Below are 13286 nucleotides of genomic sequence, written 5' to 3' on the forward strand. Positions count from 1 at the left end.
ACAACCCTGCAAAAGGTACCCGAACTGTGGGTTTTCCACAGCTACCTGGGTACCATCACCAGCTCCACAGCACTGACCAACCAGCTGACTACAGGACCCGGACAGTGTCTGACAGCTGAATCCTGCCTCAGGCACCTGGTCTCTAGCATGCCAGAAAGCATGTACAAGTGATCAGCTCTGATCGTTCTGAAAGTCATGGTGAAATCCAGTGGACTGTTCAGTTTGGGGAAGTTTGGAAATGGTATTGGGCAGAAACCACAGGCCTACTACCATGCCTGAAAATTCATGGTTTATGGGAGAACTGTTTCAAAAGACTTCTGAAGGCCTTTGGTGAGGAAATCATTCCAACCTACTGTTAAGACACAGAAGAAATAGCAAATATACAGGGGTTTGCACTGGGAAAACAAGATAGTACCAACTTTATGTGGAGTGAGACTGAGTTTCAACAGGTCAGAAAAATCATGTCAAAATGTTATTTAGAGCTAGCTCCTTAAGCACTGTTGCAAAGGGAGCAAGTCAGACAATAATCAAAAATACCAGTAATAATCATGTATTAATCTAGACAATTTAACATTTATCTAACCATTTCACATTTGATGCTCAAATACCAAGCAGCATTTACACATATAAAGCCAGACATGCACCCACATAGGGTCCTTCCTCTCCTTTTTACCTGGGTATATTAATAAAAATGAGTCCTTCAATACTTGGTAACTCCACCTCTTGCTGATCCACTTGAAGCTTTATGTCTTTGTGGAGATTTCTGGTATGACTTATCTTCTGCAGCCCAACTTTCACGTAAACTCCTTTGTTGTGAAACCTAGGAGCAAACAAGCATCCTGTAACTAAAAGGTAAGGTCCAGCACAGAGCTTTTTCTTCTATGAGATATGTTTGAAGAGACTGTCAGTTAAAACCCTCTCCAAACTCTTGTAGATTTACTGCAGAAACAAAGCATAATTCACAAACTGCTCCCTTTTACACCTTTTACTTAAGGGATGATTTGTGCTGTTGAGGAATGTGGAGATCTGTGAAATTTTATTACAGAGAAGTCAACCCTTCTTAAAGTGTTGCCTGACTGCAATGACTGAAATGTAAACTTCTGGGGAAACTGCATTTTTAATTAAGATCTAGAAGTTGTAATGACTCGCACTCAAAGAGTTGTGGTCAACGGTTCAATGTCCAGCTGGAGATCAGTAACGAGTGGTGTCCCTCAGGGATCGGTGTTGGGACCGGTCTTGTTTAATATCTTTGTCGCTGACATGGACAATGCAATTGAGTGTGCCCTCAGCAAGTTTGCTGATGACACCAAGCTGTGTGGTTCTGTTGATACGCTAGAGGGAAGGAATGCCATCCAGAGGGACCCTGACACACTTGTGAGGTGGGCTGATGCCAACCTCATGAAGTTTAACCATGACAAGTGCAAGGTCCTACACCTGGGTCAGAGCAATCCCAGGCACAGCTACAGGTTGGGCAAAAAGGAAATTCATGGTAGTCCTGCGGAGAAGGACCTGGGGGTGTTAGTCAATGAGAAAATGAACATGAGCTGGCTGCAGTGTGCACTCACAGCCCAGAAAGCCAACCGTGTCCTGGGCTGCATCAAAAGGAGCATGACCAGCAGGTGAAAGGAGGTGATCCTGCCCCTCTACTCTGCTCTCGTGAGACCTGACTTGGAGTATTGTGTGCAGTTCTGGTGTCCTCAACATAAAAAGGACCTGGAACTGTTGGAACAAGTCCAGAGGAGGCCACGAGGATGATCAGGGGATTGGAGCACCTCCCATATGAAGACAGGCTGAGAAAGTTGGAGCTGTTCAGCCTGGAGAAGAGAAGGCTGCATGGAGACCTCATAGCAGCCTTCCAGTATCTGAAGGGGGCCTACGGGGATGCTGGGGAGGGACTATTCTTTAGGGACTGTAGTGATAGGACAATGGGTAAAGGGTTGAAACTTAAACAGCAGGAGTTTAGACTGGATATAAGGAAGAAATTCTTTACTGTTAGGGTGGTGAGGTGCTGGAATGGGTTGCCCAGGGAGGTTGTGAATGCTCCACCCCTGGCAGTGTTCAAGACCAGGTTGGATGAAGCCTTGGGTGATATGGTTTAGTGTGAGGTGTCCCTGCCCATGGCAGGGGGGTTGGAAATAGATGATCTTGAGGTCCTTTCCAATCCTAACTATTCTATGATTCTGTGATTCTAAAATGTTTTCTCAAGCAGTGCTTGAGAAACCTGTACAAGTCTTTGCTTCACATATTGCTCATTCGTTTTAAATATAAGCTGCAGAAACTCAAAACATGCTTAGTAATGTTAACCTGTGATAGAGCTCTAATGGCTCTAATTTTAGAGTAAAAAAGATGGAGAGGACTTTATGGCATCACTAGAAATATAAGAATATTTTAAGAATTACATAAACAAATGTTAGTTAAACACACACAGTATTTTCTTCTATAATGGAAACCTCTTGATACACAGCCTTCAGGACAACCTTAAAATAAAAAGTGTAAATTTCCATTGTTTGACCCTACTAGCAAATGGTGTCACTGGAATCCAACTCTGCAAAATCTCTTGTAGCATTATGTCTAAATGCTGTAGACATTCATGTGGGGAAGACAGACAGTTTAGCATGTGGGTTACAGTCAGCTCTTCAGACAGAGACTCTTCAGTTCTTTTACATTATTACACTGGGAATGACTAGTCCTAACAGTTTTAAATGGCACTGAATTAAAGGGACCTGATGTAGCACAATTTAACATATATTTAACATAAGCTTCTGTTCCAGGCAAGACAGTAAGATGTGCCTATGCTAAGATGGGTTTTGTCTAATTTGAACACAACTCAAAAATAATGGAGTATCAATGGGAAACACAATAAATAGCCTCAAGAAGTATTTTTTTTGTTGCATGAAGAAGGAAGCCTGCAGAAACTGAAAGGATACAACACAGTACCATAACTTCAGACACAGTCCTGAATTACATGACTTCAAAGAAACACATATGGACCACTGCTGTCCACAGGATCAGAGACACCGGATACCAAAACAAAGGATAAATCTGTCAGAGCTTAAATCCCATCACTCCATTCTTGCATACATATTCCCTTCCATTTATGTATCTTATTGGTCTTAAGACCAGGTAAGTACAAACTGATTTCTGTAACATTGCCCCACCAATTCCTACCCAATGGTTCCGAAAGTGATTGAAAAATTTTATTATTACAATGGCCAGCTGAGCTGGGAAGGTGATCTGTGCATATCCAGCGTTAGAGAGAATCACCTCTGCACATCTACATGTGTGACATGATCATGGGAGAAAGTGCAGGTGGAAGCTGTCAGTCTACTGACAGCTGTAGTCAATAACATACTAGCTTGCCCACTTGGGTAGAAAGAATGGTCATCTCTTGAAGCAAACACTTGGATAGGTACATTTGCAGACAGCAGTTTCACCACAGTTAATTGGCAAGGCAGGAAAGAGGAAGGTGGCCTTGAAGCAGTCTCCAACACCTTATTTGTGCTGAAGTAGATCAAGGTTCATATTAGGTGCGACCCATATTGCAGTCACTGCTGTAAATGACAAAGCTGGGGCTGAGAGAGAGCAGGGTGTTACCTAAAGCTCATCCATCCCCATGGAGCCACTGATCCCTTCATCAGCTGGGCTGCAGCACTTGCACCATTATGTCATCCCAGAACTATTTGGAAGGCTCGCTAGACTTCAGATATGTGATTTCTTCTCAACAATTTCAGTGATTATGGGAAGAAGAAGTACTATTATTGATTGATCTGCATGCTTAAACCACAACACCAGCAAAGGAGGAAAGTGTCTCTCCACACCTTTTAAAATCACAGTTTCACTTGAGATACAGAGATCTTTTTTTATTCTTGTTACCAGCATACAGGTGCTACCACAGCACTAAGCAAGGGTGGAGAAGTTACAAAGAAGTTCTGATCGGTGTGTTGCTCTGGTAGCAGCACTGCTCTCCCTCCTGCTACAGGCTTTCAGTAAGAGACATTTCCACTACCTCAGAATTTCACTGACCTCAACACTGCAGTTATTGGCAAATATGTATATGTAATGACAGTGCTTTCAAAAACTGCTTTGATGCTCTCTCTTGGTAAGGAAGATGAAGGAAAAAGAAAAAGAAAACCAAACAAAGCCTCCAGATTCTGTGCCTGCAAGTTCCTGGCTAACTTAATCCTTCCCTGTGCCAGCTCTACCTCAAGCAGTGTTGTTTGTGGATACCTGTAGCATTTCAAAATTATCAGTCATAGTGTAAATTGGAAGTTATGCAATACCACAAGTCACCCTCCACCCCTGGTTTCCCAGGATTACCTGCTATTGAATTTCCCTGGTTCTTCTTCTCTAGCATGATGAAAGTCCAAGCTCAACTCTGCGTCAATGCCAAGACCACAGTAATTGTTCATCTGTACAATCTGGCAAAAAAGAAAAAAAAAATTATTATTTCCTCCTTACATTCACAAATGAAGACATTCCAAAGTTTTCAACAAAAGCAGGGCTCGTAGGTGACCCTCCCAAGACACTTGCACACCAACAGATTCTGGAATGCATTTTCCGGAAACACTGTGCAAAGCTGTATGGACAATTGTTGGCGTGTGCAGTCATTACTTCCAAAGTATCTGAAACTTCTAAATCTAATCTTAACTGCAAGTAACAAGCATAATAAGGAAGAAATGAAAACAAATGCAGGAATAAAACCAACCCACCTTCTCAAAGCGATTCTATGCAATAACTGCACAAGTTGCTGAACGCTAATGCCACTGTTTTTTGGCACTGCCATAGATTTATCATGACATGATTGGGAAGATGCTCTTCCTTACTTTGGAAGGGAACAAGCTTATGCCAGGTGAATGAAGAAGTTGACTTCACCTACTCAGCTGCTTTTAAATAGGTCCCTATATGCCAATCTCCAGTTTCTCTGGATTTCGACCATTTCTGCAATTAATTCTTTGCATACCAGCTCATTCAATAGCTTTTCTATCCTAGCCCTTGACTATCCCACCCTTTACCTTTAAAAAGCAGATTAGGCAGTCAAGACAAATCAACCCCTGTCTTGATCATATGAGAAATAGCTGTAACTTGAGCAACTTTAATCCTCCAACTGACACATAATGCCTAGGATTTTCCAGTGACTGGACTATAATCTTGGACAACTGCTACCATACTACAATTTCCTACTTTCATTTTGCCTTCCTTTGTCTGATTTCCTTGTTTTATCTGAAGATAAACACAACCATGATTCACACAAAGCTCTGAAGTTACCATCTACAACCAACATTTTTATTTTCCTAAACAAAAGTAAGAAATACAGACCAAGGTACAGGGATTTTCACTCAGAAAAAAAAAAGAAATAGAACAGGTGCCAAAATAAAACAGATGCCATATATGCAGGCACACAATAGGAGTAAGATGACACAAGGATTTACTTCCTCTATTTGCTAGCAACTCTTACTCATTTCTTGAAATGTTACAAGAAAGATGAGAGTACGGTGGTGTGGGGAGGAACTGCTTTTTGGTCAGAACTCCAGATTCATGAGTGTTCTGGGAAGTGTTTGGTGTTGCTTTAAAAAGGTTTTCTTATTTGAGAAATAACTTTCTTCCCACCTGAAGCAAATAGGTATGCCATTGTCGCTTGAATATTTTCATTGATCCTCTATCAGACACTTTTTTTTAAGCAGCTATAAAGTGTGTTCTGCAGCCAACCAGTCCTACCACAACAGAAGCACTAGCTCCAGATCTATGCTGTATTCACTAAATATCTCAGTAAGGTCCAAGCTCAAAGACAGGTAAGCAATAAAAGATTAAACTAGGTTAGTATCTATCTATCTTTGTGATTTCCACTATAATAGCATTCCTAAGAATCAAATCTGAATGGTGCTCAGCTCACCTTTGGAGGTTCAGGTTCTGCAACACCATTCTCTGCACCTTCAGCTGGCTCATCTGCATCCAAGAGGATAGTCCAGCGGTCCATAAGAACATCATCTGCTTCATCCACGGAAACCAAAATGGAGTAGGGGTCCTCTCCACTGTAGCCAGCTCCCCAGCGCAAGACCCTCCCTAAGTCGTTACCTGAGGAACAACGAAGAACTCGAAAATATTTTGTAAGTTAGTTAGAAGTGTAATCTACACAAAAAGTGTATCTGTCCTGTTTCACAAATCAGACAGCATTAAGGTGCTCCAAACAAGTCACAGAAGTAGTGAGACTGGACTGAAAAGTTAAGCTGAAAAAATACCTAAAAGGTCTTGTGTTGCATGTGTGCTTCGTATCACGTAAGAGAAAAGTGTTCATAAAATGTGAAAAAAACTGTTCGTTACAGAGCTGAAAAGTCAGGCAGCAGCTGAGTTCACTGGTTTATAGCAATGGCTGATGCACCTATGATTGCCAGGAGGAGAATATTCTGCACCCTCCAGCTCCTGCCCACTCACACACACCCATACCAACATTCCTGACACTCGTTTTTCCTTCACAAAGCACGACTGACAACATTTCCTTGAAAAGCTGATACTGCACTGGCTTCCAAACACCAGCCAGAACTGAGTCATGGCATCCCTACTGCAAAACTGAGATGTCTGTCAGATGGATAAATAAAGACAAACTTTCTGGAGGACTTCTGCCCTCAGAAGAATGGTGCTTGCTGAGATTCTCACCTGTTCCTAAAGGTAAGATGGCAACTGAAGGCTCTGAGCATGCCAGCTTGTGCCTGATCTCCTCCAGTGCACCGAGGACCCAGCCAACAGTGCCGTCCCCTCCGCACACCAGCACTCGAAAGGAGGGGACTTTAGAGAACGTGTGAAACCTCCATTGAGAAACAAAGCACAAGGTAAAATAAATGTTACAACATGGTACAGGAAAAGCAAATCCTCTTAATATGCTACTTAAGATAACACAATATTAGTGTATTCCTCCTTTCTCCCTCTACCACTACCATCAGTTTCAGGATCAACTTCAACAAAGTGAATGGAACAATAGGAACTTTTAGATAAAGCTGTTTAAAAAAGTGAAAAACATATGTCTAAGATCCGTCGCAGCTAAACTGTTAATTACTTCCTTCTTCTCCAAAGACAGACATCTAACTATTCATAATTTCAATGTGAATGTCTGTAACTCTCTAAATTCTAGCAGAGATGTTGATTAGTGGTAGGGTTTTTTTTACATGGTCAGTCATACGATTTATAGTACATTATCTTCTTCACAGTCCTATTTTCCTGGTCACTCTTACCTTTTGCAGCTTTTCATCCTATGTACCTACATAGGATGCAAAGTAATCTTTATTTCCTGCTGCACAAGAAGCTGTGAATAAGTGGAAGCATTTTGCCATAAGGCTACAGAAGGATTCCATGGGCAAACCAAAATGAACGAATTACTGAAGTTGCAGCTTGAACTACATTAGAAAGACAACAGAATTATACAGTTCTGACAAAAAGCTTAGTTTGTGCAACTTGTTTTCTCTTGCCTCCTGTGTAAGCTGCATTTCTTATACAAAAGCTTTTGTTCTGTAGAGTTGTCATGAGAGTTCTTTATTAAAGCAGTGCTGAAGGAATAAGGCTACTCTGAGTAGGCCACAACCATCACTTTCAGTTTTATGAAGCTGGTAACAAGTGGTGTTGATTAAACCAAGTAATTGGTTCCTTCCTCCCTACAAGTGCATTATGTTCTGTTCCCTGTATTTAGAAATGTTGCAGCTGTGACCAGGCAAGCCCTGTTACTTCTGCAGTTGTGGCCAAGTTTCAAAAGTCAGATAGAAAATTTTATTATAGTTTCCTGTTAGTTCCCAAGAAACATCAAAGGAAATAAAAGCAAAAATGAGTCCTTGTGGGGCAGTGTGACATTTCTCTTTCCATCCCCATTATTTTTAATAATGATTAAATCTGTGTTGTTGTAAAGTGTGTATCACGCTCCCAGGACTGGGCTCTATTGCAGTTGACATAAGCATGTCTACCAGGAACTACTGTGCTCTCTTTTTGTTACAGAACCTGAAAGTTTAAACCCGTTTTCATAATGAGAACCAGTCAGGAGTGATCCACTGCTATGGTCTTCAGGCACAGAACAGAAGAAATTTTAATCTTCCTTGGCAAGTGAATCTGATCCATCTTTAAAAAAAATAATTAAGCAAAACAAATAAAAAGCTTTCCAAAATATGATGACCTACCCAGGCAATGGGCCACCATTGGTAAGTTCAAAGACCTGATGTGGGTTTAGCAGCTTTCTAAAACTGTACAGCAGATCCCGACCTTTTAGACCACCGCTTTTTGGATTCACGAACACCAGAATCGGGCAGCAGTTCTGTGGTATCTTGGAAGCCTGAAAGAGGATAAGGAAAATGATTAGCCAAAACCATTACTAAGCAGGAAAATTACTACTACATCTAAGAAGTACCTCCTGATCCTTCCTGATGCTTAGTAAAAACATACAGATTTGATAAATAAAAGGATTCAGTGTCCAGACAAGGGGTAGGTTCGCTGCTGATCTTATTCTTCTGGGAACTGAAGTTTCCTTAAACCACTTCAACTACATAGTTGATCCTAACATTAAAACCAAAGTAGTCCTTCCCACATGTTGACAGTAAACACTCCATGCCAAACAATACTGTGAGGGACGAGGTACCTTCCAGAGTCATGTATAACTCAAACACTTCCTTGCAAAGAGATAATTTCTCCCCAGAAGAACTGGAACATCTGTGTGAAGTTTTGTGGTCATCTTAGAATACATGCTAATTTACAAAGACAAAATATTGCAAAACCAGAGTATTTGGGGCAAATACTGGCATGCCCCTTCCCATGAAGTAAAGAGGCCAAAAGCTTCTTTTAAAAGTAAGTATTTATAATTTTTAAAGGGGAGGATTTGGTGTCCTTACTAATCCTCACACTTCTACTGAAGCTGCTGCTGAAAGGGCTCTGAAAGCATGGCCATGCAACGGGGCAGCCTGGTGCCCATCCAGAGACCACTCCCCAAGATCACTTCCTCTGCACATGGCAGAGGAAGGATATCTTGGGGTGCTCCATGGACTGCATGGGAATAGTACTTGCACCCCCACTGGAAGGCACCCAGAAGCATTCCCTTGGGACTGGTTTTCAGTCAGCCAGCCCATAAATTATGCTGTAAGTTCTGTATGTCTTCTACAGAGATCAGAGAATGCCAACACACCTTTCATCCCTGCCACAGCCCCTACCACAAGGCTGTGCAGCAGGTATGCACCAGGAAAGTCCGTTGGGCATTTCAACGAACACACTTCAAACCAGAAATGTCTGACACAGTCCCTAAGTCGTGGTAATTTGTGTCTACAAATTGGACAGCATTCAGGGAACAGCAATTTGTCACGCAGCTGACAGGATGGACTCAGGGAACAGAACAACAGTGCTAAATATAAGTCAATTTAGACAAGAATGATTCAGAGGGCAGTGAAGCAGCAGCATGACTGCAGCGTGCAAACACGCAGAGAGATACCAACAGCTACAGAGGGGAGGAGACAGCACGAGGAGAGCCTGTCGGCTGCTGCTGTGAGCAACCACCAGACCACAAAATAAGGCGAAGAAAGGTGAAATCAGGGCAAATTAACAAATAACTTTGGGGGGAAGCAAAGTGATGCTGAGGTACCTCAGACCACTGTCTATCTGTGATGTGATTTGGATGACTGAAACCAAATGTTCATTTGGGGCTTTCCAGTATTTGAGAGATTTCCTCAAATTCTGCCTTCCTAAAAGTGCTGGGTGCTAATCCTCTGCAAGTCACATCCTCCCAGGCATCTGAAGATACCTGCAAACACACAAAAATCCTTCTCCTTTGTGTCACTCCCTGCATAAGAAATGCCCTCTGATGTTCAGCATGTTCTGTTCACAAACAGAAAACACAGTGGGAAGAGGAACACTAAGCAGGTAACAAGGTTGATGATTGTCTTATGGGAAAGGTTTCACTGCTGTCAAAACAACTAGCTTGGATAGACATAGGCTGCAAAGCTGTCCTCACAGCCTCCAGAGGAACCACCTCCACACTATACTGTGATGGCTGCTAGGTCAAAACACCTCTCACCTCCATGTTCAGTCTGTATTGGAAAAGGGGAAGCAATTATTCAAAGCGTGTCCAACACACAACAAGGGTAATACATTTATTTCTATCAAGTATATGGAAAGGGTATTTGTAGCCAGAAAAAGAGGTCTAAGGAAAACAACTCATGTCACTGTCACAAAAGGGAAGGACTTTCTTGAGCCTTGTGTGGCTCAAGGATCCACACATCCAAATGAGAAGAGTAGATTTCCTCCCCTCCAGCCATCACAGACATTAATAAAAACAGCAAGCAGAGCACTAGTTTTTCCAAAAGTAAAGCACTTTGTATTACTCCATCTGTTCTTGCACCATCATCTGCCATATCCTATTATGAATGTTCCTTTGAAAATCCCACAAGCAAAGAAAGGCAGAGCAGCTCTGAAAGGAAACACCACATCCCTTTGGGGTAATGGGGCAACCTGTTCCCTTTCTGCACTCCTTGTTTCAGCTTCTAATCTGCTCTATATTTCCACCTAAACACTTCACATTTCTTCCCCTTCAAAGCTTTTTTACTACCTAAACTTCATCTGCAGTCACTTCAACTTCCCAAACAACATGAGCTATCTGAACCATCAGGATTGGTCTAACACCTAGAAAGTTGTGGGGCTTAATAAAAAAGGAAGTAAGGGGATAACAGAAAGAAACAATATTCAGTTCTGCTGCTCAGAGTAAATGAAAACATTTTCAAAGAAGGACAAGAGAAGAGAAACCAGCGCAACATTCAAGTCAAACAAATACCTTACTTGAATGTGGACAAGAACATGATGACCTTCTTCAGGAAGTAAGTTTCTAAAAATACTGGTTTTGGACATTTAGAAGTGACATGTTGAACACATGTTTTATATTACTTGCTTTTACAGACAAGTTTTAATGCACTGGGTTTAAAACCAAGTAACTAAAATAATTCACAAGGAACTGCAGGGAATCACAGTGATTTTTGAGATGTGGTATGCTCCAAGGCATTCAAAAACACAGCTGTGCTTTGGAAAGTCGACTAGGATCTCACCCAAGTAAATATATATTGTTGCAAATATGTATTTACAGTTTCTACAAAACTGCCATCTAAATTTCCTAATTGTCAGTGTCAATATTGTACCAGAAAAAAAGTGAAACATTTACCCAGAAAGCTGGGAAGACTCACAAGCAGCTGTGCAGAATGCCTGGGACTAACAAAGTATCTGTCTGTAGTGTAAACAGAACAACCAGAGCACTAGAACCGATCCTTGTTCAAGTATCTTCTACTGTAAGTCCCTAACTGTACCTGTTAGGACTAAACACGCCTATGCAGACTAAACAGAAGTATTCCAGAAAGTGCTTAAGCCCTACAGTTAACTTGCTTCCCTCCACCATGCTTAATTACACTTAAAGGATTAAGAAGCACTGCTGAGCTGCTAGATAAAGGCCAGCTTTTAAGGAAACAGTTATTTTCCAGTGGGGGTTAAAAACCCTGTGACAATTTGTACAAGCAGAGCAGGGATTTGCTTTCGGCAGACACTCCATTACAATTACAGATGGCCACAAGGGTAGCGCTCTTATGCTGCTGAATGTTTTAATCCCTAAATCAAGCCCCAGTGGGGACACAGAATGAGTTTGTTACCGGGCAGAGGCGGATGTGTGACTCACTGCCTGAGGGCTCCCTTCCCACTTTAGCCCTGGCTTCAGTGCTCTGCCTGAGGAGTGAAATGTGCAGAGGGGTTTTGTGCTGGCTGGTGTTCAGGAAGGAATTTATTGCTCGTTTCTTAGAGACAGCTGAAGGAGGCCATGTGATTTAGACACTCTGACAGTCACTGTGAATTGCTTAATTTGTCAGGATTAGCAAAGCATGGCTTCAGGCTGGGGCAAGATAGTCAGTATCCAAGTGAATACCCTTTCTGTTGAGTGTACTGTGTAATCACATCTGGGCATGAAGCACAACAAGGTGTTCTGTGCAACAGACCGGCCAGCACAACCAGCCCAGCGCATCTTCCAGAGGGGTGGACTCTCTCCAGGAACTGCAGATACCTCTGTGACAAATAAGATTCAGCATGTTCAAGCTGGCTGGCTGTAGAATCTCCTCTGTGCAAGGACCCACAACACCCCAAGCACATACTTCTTTCACCCTGGCCAGAAAGACGTCATTGCATCTGATGAGGAATGATGTGCAAGGTGTTTAAATGCAACCACAGCAGTAGCTGGGTCAACAGCAGGAGGGGAACTGTAGCAGTGGAAGGAAGGTGAAACGTAACCTTGCATGGTGTTTTGGGAAAGAGAGTCATTAAACCATCACACTTTTAAGTTGAACACATCTGTGTGAGGAATCAGTAGTATGAATGAAATGGAAACTTCCACACCTGTATCTACTGCTCTTGAGGAACCTAAATAGAGTACATTAGAAGGCACTCCAGCAGTAAGTGGCACTAGTGATAAAAACACAAAAACTTGTCACTTTCATGATGATATTGCTCTTGTAAAACTTGCTGCTCATTTCGTTTTGCAGTACCAGCAAACAAGCAGTTCTGGTAACTTAGCTTTCAGTTCAAAAATCCAGCCCTGCAATGTCTTTCACCTTGACATTTACCAAAGAGAAATATCAAATTACCCAGCAGCTAAACAGCTTTCTGAGAGACTGAATACTCCAACAAAGCGAGTATTTTCATTTACCTGAATATTATAAAAGTCTTTAAATTCTTAAAGGCCCAAGATCATGAAACAGCAGAACAGATCAATACATCTGAACACACTAATTGTTTGAGTTTCCAATACACAGCGCAAACGCATTCTACATTCAAACTTTTCAGTAATGACAGTAAGGGGATGAATTGCTTCTGGCAGACCTGATCATGCCAGACTAGAACTGAGCCTTCTCCTTAGAAGGTATATGAGACAAAGCAAGTGAATCTCACCTTAGGAAAACAAAGCGCTAGCAACCTGATAATCATGGATTTACTTTTGTGCTTTTCTTGTGCTTAGAGAAGATTCTGTTTGTTTGGTTTGGGGTGGTGTTTTGTTTTGGTTTCCGTTTTTTTGTCTGTTTGGTTGGTTTGTTTTGTTTTTATGTTGCAACTTGGAAAAATCATTCATTAACCAAAACACTGTAGCCTTTGTTTTATTACCCATTAGTCTTCTAAGACTACACATTAGCCCTTCATTCCCAGTTCCTTTGTATTTCACCCAGAAGAGGAATGTCAAACAAAGTGTAAATGTAATATTGTGTTCATCTCCTGATAACTACTTCCTGGTGCTGTATTTAAATAGTTACATA

At 41.7% G+C, this 13286-nt stretch overlaps 1 protein-coding gene across 1 annotated transcript in view; it reads right to left on the reverse strand.

Annotated features, from left to right (window-relative positions):
• DGKQ (diacylglycerol kinase theta) overlaps positions 1-13286 on the reverse strand; it is a 79091-nt gene that overhangs the window by 4200 nt on the left and 61605 nt on the right. Inside the window, exons 16-20 of the mRNA XM_034073044.1 lie at positions 8154-8305; positions 6652-6800; positions 5891-6072; positions 4318-4418; positions 674-820 (exon numbers count right to left, since the gene is read on the reverse strand). Coding sequence (XP_033928935.1) covers positions 674-820; positions 4318-4418; positions 5891-6072; positions 6652-6800; positions 8154-8305 — 731 coding nt within the window. The remainder of the gene's footprint in view (positions 1-673; positions 821-4317; positions 4419-5890; positions 6073-6651; positions 6801-8153; positions 8306-13286) is intronic.

The sequence above is a fragment of the Melopsittacus undulatus genome, chromosome Z, assembly GCF_012275295.1.
Source record: "Melopsittacus undulatus isolate bMelUnd1 chromosome Z, bMelUnd1.mat.Z, whole genome shotgun sequence".
NCBI lineage: Eukaryota > Metazoa > Chordata > Aves > Psittaciformes > Psittaculidae > Melopsittacus > Melopsittacus undulatus.